The 13,429-nt window shown below is 41.5% G+C and overlaps 1 protein-coding gene across 30 annotated transcripts in view; it reads right to left on the minus strand.

Annotated features, from left to right (window-relative positions):
* Positions 1–13,429, minus strand: part of SVIL (supervillin) — a 761,399-nt gene that overhangs the window by 158,479 nt on the left and 589,491 nt on the right. For all 30 annotated transcript variants that reach the window (XM_078663371.1, XM_078663368.1, XM_078663380.1 and 27 more), the window contains 2 exons: positions 9,215–9,351; positions 4,704–4,851 (listed from right to left, as the gene is read on the minus strand). In XM_078663371.1, the coding sequence (XP_078519497.1) occupies positions 4,704–4,851; positions 9,215–9,351 (285 nt within the window). The remainder of the gene's footprint in view (positions 1–4,703; positions 4,852–9,214; positions 9,352–13,429) is intronic.

Below are 13,429 nucleotides of genomic sequence, written 5' to 3' on the forward strand. Positions count from 1 at the left end.
ATGGATTTGAGGCTAGAAAGCTTTTAGTGCAGATTAAGTCTCAAGATGAAGATATTCACACTTCCCTGCTCAGGAAGCATGGATATGAAAATGTAGAAGCATACACATTTAGGTTTTCCACTGTACAAACATAGTAAAGTAACAAAAGGTTCTTTAAAGCATATTCAAAACTCGGAACCCTTGTACACTTAGCGGATCGAACATGACAAGTATAACAAAAATAGACTAAAGTAGGTGACAAAGAATTAATCATGAGATGGTGCTTTGCATCACAGTATATGTAACCAAGTATGAAGTTTGAAACAACCAAAAGAATGGTCTTCTACTAAATATTAAACTCATTACTGACCTTAGGCATATATCATGACATTCAGTTGTAAAGACCTAGTCTGTGAACCTCCCACTATAAAGAAATAGTTCAGGGTTTCTTCCATAAATACCCTAAATTAGGTGGCTGTCAATCACAATCTGCTTTAGTACGTTACTAGTTAGACGTTCCACAAATTCTCTAGAAACCTAAATATTCCATTGTGTGGACAATGTCTCAATCTATTGGGTATGTACTGCAAGACAGATTAGTATAGGAGACTAGATTGTTGATGTTTTCATGCATATTGTGATGTTATCTTGGGGGATAAGAGAGGGCTCTAGAAGTATTAGTTTCATGCCAGATTTCCAGACTAACCACACACCAAGTAAATGATTCCCAAAAATATTAATTGCAGCAGCATTTACTCACATGCATATCTTGAAAAACAGCATGCCTCCAGCTCTTGACAAGAGGACCAAGTAATTGAAGCAGAACTTGCCTCCTCGCTTCACCAGATGCATCGGTTGTTCTTCACAATTTTGTAACATCTAGCTAGCCAAGATGGTTTCATCCTTATTAAAGGCAAGTGACCAAAGATATTACCTGCGGTCTTCAATTTCTGAAAACACTTAAATACACAAATGGACCTGAAAGAGTTCACTGTACACTTTCGAAGTGGAGCACCGAGATTTAAGTACAAGATTTAATAGATGGACTCTGCCAATTACTTATCTGTATAATTTATCAGTTTACCCATTTCAGTCAAAGCCTTAAATTTGTTAGATTTCAGACCATTCTGCATTTCCTATTTCACTAGTTTTGCAACTGGACACTTAATTGTCAATATAGACAACATCTATGCACATGTTATATAGGTTAGAGCTTGAAATATTCCTGTTGGCGCTAGAGCAGATTGATCCAAGAGAAAACCCAAACATTAAATAATGAAAATTAATTTAATCTGAATCAACCAGCATGATCAATAGGCCTGGGCGGTAAGTTCCATTCCGCTCGCGGAATTGGAGTAATTTCGTGTTCCGCAGAGAACGCGGAATTGCAAAAAAATGCATGTTCGTGATATATTTCTCCCCGAACATGCAAACAGCATTCGCGAACAGGAACAAAGCATTCCGAACACGCGGAACAAGCACTTCCGTGAACACGCGGAACTTTGACATGCCCGCAGAGATTTTGTACCGTTTCAAAGAGATATGCGTAGCGCGACTAGCAAATTCTGCCCACCACTAATGATCAATTTAATTATGCGGAGTAACATCCTTGGCAATAAGTGAAACATCTGCAGAATTATAAGAAATCTTGAAAGGCATTTACTTAGAGCATCTAAACGCTCATTCTGGCAGAGCAGTTTTATCTCAATTAAAGAACACTTCAATAATGGTCAAATGTTTCATGGATTAATGTGCGTTAGCAGACAGTACACTTTAAAGGGTCTTTAACATTTGTAACTGAACTGTACATGGGGAATCCAACCATTATGGCCTACTGCATTTCTCAAGTGTTTTAAGACACTTCATCATAGGGGAAAGTTCTAGCAAGTATCCGAATACACAAACTAATACTTTAAGGAGAAAGAGATGCCTTTTAGTGAGGACCCAGTACCCTCCTGGAGTTTACTGGGCGCAAGATATGTACTCAATTACCCCAGCCACTGAAGTGTAGTCTGGAATAAAATACAATTGGCTGTGATGAAAATGTCCTGTGGTTTCTTAAATGCCGAGGTTTAGGTCCTACTCTCAACTGATGCAAGGTCCTTTTTTTTAATAAGGAAGAAAAGCTGCTAGAAATTAAACCCTTTCCCTATGAAGCAATTTAGCTTGTCGTGAAACTCTGATACTTTTGCCTAACAGGTGTCTCTGGAGGTTAAACACTGCTGTGATCTCCAGACTTCTACGCACCATCTCTAGAACACCTGGAACATCTGCAAGAAACAGTTTCACAAGGAAAATCAGGCATGGACTTTAAGTACTATTTACCTCCATGGGGAGGAGGCCAGCAGTGTCGACTTAACTCTTAAATGTGTGATTTCAGATATTACCCACAACAAATGTTCTATTTGGCACTCACTGAATTACGTAAAGAAAAAAACTACTAAGAATGTGCCTTTGATGACAGAGTTCATTTGTCATGTAATTGAATCCGCTGTTTTGCAAGCGGAGTACGTAAACACTTCTCTGATCTCCTCCCCCCGCCCATTACTAATGTATTGTCTAGTATTTGGACTTTTTTTTTTATATGCACCATGATTGGACCAATGTATATATTTGGGTGAGAGAGGGATGTGGACTTAAAGACCTATGTGTGTCCCTTATAATGGAACTGATATCCCAAATAGAAATGACAAGAGGGGACTAGGTATCCAAATGCAAACAAAGACAATTCACTAATTGCTTCTCATTGCCATTCTCATGATCTGCTTCATCATAACACTGTATGTAATTTTCAAAATGTTAAAGCATTGCACTTACTGAAACCACACATCTGGTGTACAATTTCTTGCCTCCTGCCACATGGCCCTTTAAACCACCAGATTACCCTACCTCTTTCTTTTACATATGCAGAACAGACCAGGTCTTAACATTTTGATCATCTATGGAAAAGAGGAGCAACAGTTCCTTGCAAACCAAGAAAGAGAATAATATGGAAGTCATCACTGCACACACCAATGCTACAGAACGGAAGATTACAACTTAGTTTATGAATGACTGGGATAGTTTAGTCACCATGATGGAAGAACGAATGCATTATAAGAGACCTCCAGAAAAGAAATTATGCAAGGAGAAAGCAAAATGTCAAGAGGGTGCTGGAAGATGCAGAAGCAATTTCTTTATAACAGAAAATTAATAACGTAATTATGGTGCTAATAAAAAGTACTTGTGAAATACAGTGGAGAGGTCGGGGAAGGGCGGTGGACACAACACTAGTAAAATATTCATTCCATAGTAAGATTAACCTCCTGGAATAGAGTAGATCTAAGAATTCTGGCAAAAAAAGACAAGGGAGGCAATAATGTCTGAATCAAATTTGGCAGGACATCTCAATAAAATGTCCAACAGTGAAGGGACGCCTGAGACAATCTGCGATTCCCACTTACCTAGCAGAACACAATGCCAAGAGAAAATAGGTGGAACTAAATGACCATTATCTATTTGAGATGATCAAGTAACAAATCATTTTAAGTTGCAAACGCAGATGGAAAGAATCAGGTCCCCATCTGACTCTTTAGGTACCAACAGGACTGTAGCAGACACATTCGTTTGTCACAGCAGGGAACCACAGCAGCAACAATAGGAACCGCAGCACAAGCCGTAACAGCTGCAACTATATCACTAGCACAGTAGCAACAGCAGCAGCAACAATAGCGGATAGTGTGGAATCTTCTGCAAAGGTCTCAAACACTGAGAATCTTACATGTTCATTTAGAGCAGATTAATATATAGAGCAGATTAATAAACCTCTCCATCAAGTGAAAAACCCAGGCATTCTGGCTTGCACCTTCACAAATGAAATGAGAGATTGTGACAAGTGTGTTTAGATTGGGACACACCAGTGGCCACTTAAGACCTGTTATTTCCCTTTTTGATAAGAGGTGTGCATTTTATACTCTTAACGGAGTCAGAACTATAAAACAGAATGGGAAAAACACTTAAGAAATAGGAAACATTGCCTAGCCATTTGCAAAACAGCACCAACCAGACTAAAAGGCTGTTAAATCTGTGATGAAATCCAAACTATGTTATCTCTACAATCACAGGTTACATAGAGGCTGGTCTGAAAACGGGTTGGTTGGAGGGCAAGAAATATTAAATTATTTCAGAGTATTCAGGATTATTGTGCTGGACGAGCAATTTCAGTTATGTTCCTATTAGACGACTTAACAGAGCTAGCACCTGGAGATCTTGCAGAAATATCTTTGCAACACGATAACAGCTGTTTAATCGAACCCCATCTGCTGAAACTTGTCTATGGGTCACTGCGATTTAAACTATTGTGGCTCTATAAAAGTTTATGCATTAAAAATTGAAACTTCCTCTAAATCTTTCAATCTAATACCAAATTAGTGTTGGAAGTCACATGCAATTATTTGCTCGAGAGGGATCATCTCTTAAAAGAAGCTAGCTCCTCAAAACACTACACCAGCAACATCAGCAGAAAAAGCATAGTGAGAGATTAGAATGCATTTTGGGCGAGAAGGAATGACTGGATAATGCAGACATGCTGCAGACCACGATGCCTTAAAGTAAAATCTTATGAACCTGAACAAACAGACTTCTTCCAAAAAGGCCTGGCACAGGTATCTTGCTCCAGAAGAGCCTGAAAACAACCATGCTCTGTTACGGTGAAGACAACGCTAAAATACTATGTTTCAGCTTACCTTGATATTCTGATTGACCACTTAAAAGCTTCCAAAATTCCTTGGCTGCATGAGTGTGGGTATTTATCCCTTCTTCTATGGTCTGCACATAGGAAGCTCTACATCCAAGTTCTCTCTTGGTCTGGATCAAACTTGCAAGTTCCGAAGCCTAAAAAAAAAGTCGCTGTTTTAGTAAGACCTTTCACATAATGTAGATATTTTATTTTATTTTATTTTGAGAGTTTTATATAGCGCGAACAAGATCTTTGCAGATAACAGAGCGCTTTACAAAGGCAGGTGGAGGGCAGGGGAACAAGGGGGCATAGTGGGGAGGTAGCTCAACATTAAATTCTCGCCTCGGTGCCTATTCCAAACATGGAGTCCCACTCTGCAACTCTGGGCAATAGCTTGCTTAATCTCCACAACGGCCCCCACAACGCTAAGGATGCCTGGCCTCCACCTTGGGGGTGCCCAGGAGTGGACACCTCACAGGGAAAGCCAGGATGAGTTCCACAGCGGTATTCGTACAAGCGCCTTGAGACCCTTGCGGGTGAGTAGTGCGCTATACAAGTATCAATTTACATTTTTTTACATTTTTCTTCGTTAGTGCGCTATATTCTGTGTCAGGATTGAGGATAACATTATCAATGCTGCCTGTTGAGACGGCTCAAGCTGAACGATTGATATAGTTCAATGGCTGCGGATTCAGCACATCCCTTATCCGGGAGCATCGTTATGGCAGGGGGATTTCACCAGCTCTAGTCACCACCAATTTCTCTGAAAGAAGATGTAAAGCTGGTTAAGAAACATGGAGCCTAAACTCTAGGATCACTAGTTTTGATCTAAAGCATACTTTTTTAGGGTCTGCCTCAGATGGTTTTCATTTTCTCCAAACCGAACACTGTTAATCTACAAAAAAAATTATTTCCACGTTACTGGCAAAGTTCTCCATTGGCCAACTGGCTAGGTAGAAGCTGTACAAATATAGTTAAATACATTTTCAGCAGAGTTGCTGGATAAGTTGAAACAGCTGTGGTCTAAAGTACCATCTACAGTACACAGTGAGGCTTGCTCGGAGACTGGGCAGTAAAAATTAAGAAGAGAAGTCTGGGCCTATCAGAAGACAAAATGCAACATGTAGCACACTTTCACTGAAGGATCTGGAGAACCAAGCAAAAAGGTCAAAGTATACATAGAAAGCTGCCTTGAGAAATACATGGTTATGTTCGCATAAACGTGGAGGCTTTAAGGACCAAAATGAGTAATGTATACCAATGACCAAAGTGTAAATTATGGTTCATGGTTTAATTTTCTCTTCATGAAGCAATTTCTACAGTTCGTGAAGTACGTTGGTCAGGTAGGCTTGGGACATGCCGACAGCTGTGGCAAAGCAGGGAAAAAAAAGGTATACGCTGTCAAAGTAGAGAAAATGATGAATATGAATTTACTGAAATATGAAGAATGAAAAGAAGGAACCATAAAGGTGAGGTCAGACTATAAAAGTGAGGTCAGACTGTCACTGATGTGGAAAATAATAGCCACAGGAATGGTGCGTCGAAAAAAAAAAAAACCATTGGGTATTGAAATTCAAACTATAGTCACAATAGTGGGTCATTTCTGGCAATGCTCCAAAGGTAAAAATAAGGAAAAGTGAAGCACAAAATGGGCATTCTTTACAAGAAAATGATGGAAAATTAGTTTAGAGTATGTTATTTGGTAGAAAAAGTAATTACACAAAAAGGTACATCTGAAATGAAGAGTCATAGCAGACTCTGGACCACCTTTTACATTGTTGCGATGAAGTTATAGAAGAAAATTATACCAACCAATGTTAAACTGGTAGTTAACGCATGCTAAAAAGTCCCCCCACTCCCTTAAAGGTTGGTCAGTTTGTAGCGGATAAGGAGGACCCTCAGTTTTAGGCTGGATGAATAGATCGATCGGGGAGAGAGGAGTTATGAATTAGTTAGTTGGAGATGAGATTTGATGAAAAAACTATGTGAACCGTGAGCTCAAGAATGCAAAAATGGAACTACTCAAATTGTAATTGGGAGAGAGCGTCTAGAGGTAGTGAGTCGTGCCTGCCATAGATTCCTCAACGGTTCATGTTTAGTATTTGATGCATAGATTAAGAGGAAAAAATAAATGGATTAAAATTCAGAATGGGTTGCTTTGTTGACAAAGTACAAGAAATTTAAGACTGGAGTGCAGTTTGGGGTTTTATTTGGTCACAAATTAGAAAGTAATAAAATATGGCCAAAGGATAAGTGCGGATAATGTTGTGGTCAAAACATGTTGAAAGTTTCCAAGGAAAACCTGTTGAGAAAGCGAATGAAAAAACAGGCCAGGAAATGCCAGAACATTCATGAATGTGTAAAATGGTCCGTTTGTAAAGATAAAGCTGAATTCAAACGTGAAAGTATTACAAATGCTAGCAAAAAAATGGAGCTAGCAAAAAAAAAGAAAAACATGGGGTGTTGTAGAAGTAGCGGAAACAAATTACTAATTAAGTTTGCGTGAAGAGCGCGCACTGTGGCAGGTGAAAACCATTTTTGGGTGGAGAACATTAAATATTTTTCCCAGTGGTTTCAAGAGGTGGACAATGGGACACATTTTGGGGGATAGGAAGTTATTGATTTTCATCCGAATTTGATCAGAGCAAGAGAGAAAGGTAGAAAGAAGTTTTAGAAAGACACAAAACAATGAGTAAGGGGAAAATCAAGAATGCATAACCTGTAAGAGCGAAATAATGAAACAGGAAGAATAGGGCGGTATAAGATGCTTGAGGTGGAATCTAGACTTTGCAGCCATGACATTTGGAAACAGTGACATTTAGGTGCTCTGACCACATAAGGTCCTAGTTTATGAATGCTTTCCAGCAGCACCTTTATTTTTAAGTATCCCTGAAACTCTGAATGCCCCAAACCGTTGACGGAGAAAAAATATACTTTTCTAAATTCAGAGCGTGAATATTTAGTAGAATAAAAATACCGACAAGTCAGTGCTCATGTGTGAAATGCCTTCGCTAAGGAGCGCTGAAAGACAGCCTGAAAAGTGGAACCAATGGCAACGGGTGCCTAAAAAAAGCTTTGTGCCCTTGATTTTTTTTAAAAATGAATTAAGTGCAGAGACAAGGCAAATGCTGACCGCCCCTTCACTCCTACAATCAACTGGATTGGCCTCTGCATTTAGGCCCATTGCATAGGTCACCACGTGGCTGTTCAGACTCAAATACTGAGCGTGGGAAATCCTGAGTGGGGATTGAAGTGAAATTACAGCTGGTCTGGTGTGCAGGGGGGAAACTGACCCTTTCCCTGGATATACAAACGAGGACGGCATGCCAGTCCATACCACTTCCACTCAATGAGTATTTCAGAGATTCTGCCTACTCGGAAACATTGAAAATCTGGGGTCAAAACAATCATTGAGATTAAGTAAAAATATATTCATAATTTGTTTTTTAATAAATTGTTGCACGCAGTGATTGCACACAATTTTTTATACATCCATTCCTGTTCTAATCAGAACAGACTAGAGTGGTTAGCCCAGCCCTTTCTTGCAGAGGAAATCTTAAGCATATCCAACACAAAATGATTTGACATTTGGAAGTAGTTATTCTTAAAACCGGCGCATTTGAAGCCCTGTGGAGTACTCCACTTAATTGCTGTCTGCAACACAAGACAGCTGGAGAAGTGTCTGGAAAAGGGCTGTAAATTTAAAGATTTATGCTGTACGTTCAGGAAGACATTGCCAAAAAGAAAACGAATGCAGTCATATGCTGTAGTCTAATCTTTTTTACACGGGCAATTGTGTTACAAAAAACGAATATTTTACATAATGGATTAAACCTGGTACAAGCGAATGCACAATGCAATTTTCTATGTCATTACAATCTGACAAAACTGGACAAGTAATCTTCACAATTTGGTTAGGGATGTGTTAAGGACAACAGCATTAAAATGCATCTAAAGAAGGGGAAAAACGAGGTTCTAGACTTAAACTCTATGCCCTAATCACACTTGTATAGCGCTTCATATCCCGTCTAGGCAACGAAGCTTATTAAATGAACAAGGCTGCACCGTGGTGAGTGAGTGAGTGTGTCTGTCCGTCCAATTCAGTGCTTATCCCGTCTTGATAGAAGGCTCGTCAAGAACTACATAATACTAGGATTTACTACCCGTTCAAGCCTTTGGAAAAATATCAGAATTCAGGATACCCTAGGGAAGGCTTTTACTGTAAAATGTAAAACAATAATTTTCCTGAACAAAAGGGTGGCTCCTCCACACAAAACGCGGCTCGATTTATAGACATTTTTCTTTTGACATTTTATAATGCATGTTTCGTCTCTTCTCCGGAGGAAAAAACTTGGCATTAGCTCCTTCCAGAAGTGACAATAAATCACACCCCTATTGGCCTTATATGGTGCACTCATCCCCATCCCTGCAGCCCGGGGCTCTTAAATCTCCACCTGGAGGCTTTGTTTACTTGCAAAAGGAAAGCGCTGCCAGATCCAATCTCTGCCGGCCACTGACCTTCGCTTTTTCAATGACGTTCGCAAACTCTCCGACCCACAGGAAGCAGTAATGTGGTGTCAGCAACAGGAAGCAGTCCCCACTATTCAGCGACGACGCTCTGGGTTCCACTAGGCGCGTCTGGACGTGTCTTCTCCCTAAAACAAGAGATGAATCAAAGGTTTCCTACAATCCATGAATATCGGGTCACCAAAATGCCAGTGGACGTAAGATTACACACCTTTTGACCTTATTGACAAAGGAAATTACATGGCCGTTGACCCTGCATCTTTACATTAGGTTTTGTCACGACCTTAAACCGGATAATATCACAATAATGAAACATTTCCTAGCAATAGTAAGGGAAACTTAATTCTATTAATGATCGGAGGCGAGGATTATGCACAACTTTCTTCACTTAGTATTAACAGCAGTTTCAAAGTTAAACAAAAACCACTGTCCACACTACAACTCCCATGATTCCTTGGTACGTGTCCATAACAACCATTAACCAACAGTAGTACAGTCAGTCAATGCAAATATATGCCTGTTGCATGCAGTCTTTCCTCCTCTTTGCTGTAGGAATTTAATTCACACAACACTCAGTTTTGGAATCAGAGCCTACGATATATGAACACATAATGAAACATACAATATCTTAATGAGGAAAACCTCATCAAATGTGATAATGTTAATCCCAGGTGGTAGGATTCCATCAATAAAAGTCTTGAAAGAAATATACCTCTTGCAATCCAGCCCAGTAGGAGGGCAACATATTCTCAATATGATCCTGGTGGAATAATACTCACCTCTGCTTCCTTAGTAGAATTAAGATTCCTTTACTATAACTAGTGCATTTCTTATTCTAGGTCAGGCCTGGAGGCAAGGTTTATGCATTTTCAAAGCTTACTTACCATCAAAGATGCGGCCTCATAAATTGGTTTAAAGTAAAACATTTTTAAAAGGTGGATTCTGAGGACCAATCTGCTACATTCACAATGTCTTCCAATCTACTGCCCACTTGAATGGCTTTGGAGGCCATTGCCCCATAGCCAAGTGAGCTCCAAAGCAATTTATTTTTTATTTTTATTTGAAAAGTTTTATATAGCGCTGGCTAGACCCGGAGGTATCAGAGCACTTTACATGAGTTACAGGTTACATAGTTACATCACTTAAATCTGAGTCACAAGGGGAGGCAGGGAATACACAACGGGAGAAACAATGAAAACAATGTCAGATCCCCGACTGGGTAGGTGAAGGCCGAGGGGGTAAAACCAGGGCCAGACTTCTCTCTAGCTGCATGTGACAACTCCACCAGGGCATCGAGGTGAGTACAAACAGTTTTGATGCCCAGGGGCGTTGTCAAAGGTCCAACAGAAGTTCAGAGGAACGTTATTTATGAGTTATATATAGTGCTGGCTAGACCCGTAGGTATCAGAGCACTTTACATTAGGCTACATAATGTTACAGAGAATGAAAACAAATACACATTACATCAAAAATTAAGCAACAAATTGGGAGAGGAAAGAAAGGTGAGAAAAATAGAGAGGAGGGGGGAGTATGAGGGGAAAAGACGGCAGGAGAGTCGAAAAGACAGCATGAGAGACGAGCGGAAGTCTGCCCAAAGACCGACTGGGTAGGTGACGTCCGAGAAGGGAATCAACAGCCCATCACCCCAATAGCTAACAGGTAGCTCCATCGGGCATCAGTCAGATAGCTAGGTCTCAACTGACGAGGGAAAGTTCACATTAGAATGTCTAGTGGATAGACAGGGTGGGAACTATGAGCGAGGACGGGTGAGGGCGTAAGTCAATAGCAGGAAAGAGGAGAAGAGTAGAGAGGAGGGGGTAGGGGGTATGGTGAAGAGGAGAAGGGAGAAAGGTCCAGAAGAGAGACGCAGGAGAGTTTGCCCAAAGACCAGCTGGGTAGGTGATGGGCAAGGAGGGAAATCAATATCCCCTTTAGCTCACGAGTTAGCTCCACCGGGCGTCAGTCAAAATGTCTAGATCTCAGCTGCAGATGGAAAGATCTCCGAGTCAAGTGTCATGGAGGGTGATCGTGGTCGGGTGAGGGCTGAATCACTCTCCTGGTCGCGTTCAAGCCAGAGGGGATGTCGCCACCGGTGGACCCCTCTTAGGTGCTGGTGGGCTTCACTTCCCGTAGACAGGTCCTGGTGTCCGCGCCCCACCCAAGGGTCCCACGTTGCTGTTAGGGTGCTCCAAGACAGCCCCCGTGGATCACTATGGTGCCACAGGTTGGGGCGCTGCCATCTTAAGGTCAGGCATCAGCAAGTGCTGGTGTGTGTGCAGCAGCTTTCAGCAAGGGAAGGGGAGACTCACTGCTCCTTACCAGCTGTCCACGTGGGCTATTGATACCGTCTCCTGTGCTGCACCCCATCAGGTTCACTTCTTCTGCAGGGGCTCTCCAAGAGTCGCAAGCACTCAGTTCATGTGTTGCATTTGTCCCGCGATGGCCGCCGTGATCAAGTCAGGTTGGAAATGCGCGCACCGGGATCACGGACAGTGGGAGGGCTCCCCGCTGATCTGTGACCTTCATGCTCTCCAACCAGGGGGTATCTCATCTGTGCCGCATGTCTCCCCGTACTGGCTCTGCCACCCAGGTGGGTGAGCAGATGGGCGCGCTCACGTTCCGCGGGCGCCCCCGCAGAAATGCTGCCGTCGGAAACACTAAATGTCAATTTTGGGGCAGCCCCCGGTTTCCAGCTCTGTGGTGGCTTTTGGCTTCCAGCTTCCGCTGCACATCTCCCCCTCACTGGCTATCAGCCTGGAGCTCCTCAAGTCTTAGTACTTACCTCAGGTGGTTCCTTAGGTCCCCAGCTCTTCTGAGGCTTCTGGTCTAAGTCCCGACTTTGGTTGCAGTTCTCATTCCCCTTCTTTAGTATATGGTTTGGTCTTCCCCTGGAGAAGATTGTGTATTTGTGCTTACTTACCCGTTTACATTTTAAGTATTGGGTGTATTTGTGTTTATATTTCTGGGTAGGAGATATACCAATGTATTAGTGAGTGTGTATAATAAATAGACATTTGTATAACTAAACTGTGGTTATTTTTCTTTTAACCTACACTATATTATTAGGTCTGATAAAACAAGCTGCTTAACACTCCTTCTGGACTAAGCTTGAAGGCTGCTCTCCACATCTACCACTTGGAGAGTTTTGTATGTTTGTCTAAGACCACTAAAATCACTGTAAGGGTTGTCTGGATTATTGCAAGATAGTTCAATTAAATAAGTGTGCGCAATATACTAAACCAGCCTCCTATAACAGTCCTCTGCGGTAACCAGATCAATGGACTGCAATAACAAGAATTACTATAATGGTAACTGCAGGGATGATAAAAGTTGTGAGCTTACTAAACATCAAACTGTGTCCCCACATTAAAACTTCTTTACCCATCACACTGCTAAGTGCAGTCTCTCATAACTGCACCTTGGTGGTCATCATGCACGACACAAACACTTCACACATAGGTTGAAAACAAAGACATTCTCCCAACCATGCACCGTACTCCGTGTAGTGTGCTACATATGTAGATAAGTACATAGGCATCTCACATACATACATACGCTACATAAATATTAATGTACATTCACAACAATACATAGTATTCCTAAATCACTCCTGATGTTGGACCCAACTTTTTTGGACCGTTTTCCAGGACTGAGGTAACAAATCTAAGAACACAGATTGCATCCCAAGTCAATAAATATAACAAATCAAATTTCATACATTTGGGTCATGTAATAGGACTCAGTTAGTAAATAACGTCAGCCTGGATTTAATTTGAAGGTCCAGCATATTACTTAATTCGACCAAAAGACCATACAAGGACATAAGGTTTATCTGAAACATATTCAAAGGGCCACAGGGCAAGCAGTTGTTACTGGGCACAGGTGTGGAGGCATACGCCTTTTATCCCAGTGTTCCCAGACCCCAGGCTATGATGGGGCCAGAGCAAGTAGCCCAAGTACCCCCTTCAGCACTTGACTCCGTAGTAGGGTGGGTGGCCCACTGAACATGGCTGTCTTCAGAGTGAGAGTGAATCGCGGTTAAGGCCACACAGGGCAGCCCCGTGCAGGATCTAGTTACCTCCTGAACTAAACAGACAACTTCAAGGTAGGTTAATATACCTTGTCGCCGTACTCTCTCTAGCAAGACAGTCGGCGTATACACATGGAACTTATACAAACTCCGCTTGTCCCACTAGGGCTTCATTT

Source organism: Lissotriton helveticus, chromosome 10 (assembly GCF_964261635.1).
Source record: "Lissotriton helveticus chromosome 10, aLisHel1.1, whole genome shotgun sequence".
NCBI classification, from domain to species: domain Eukaryota; kingdom Metazoa; phylum Chordata; class Amphibia; order Caudata; family Salamandridae; genus Lissotriton; species Lissotriton helveticus.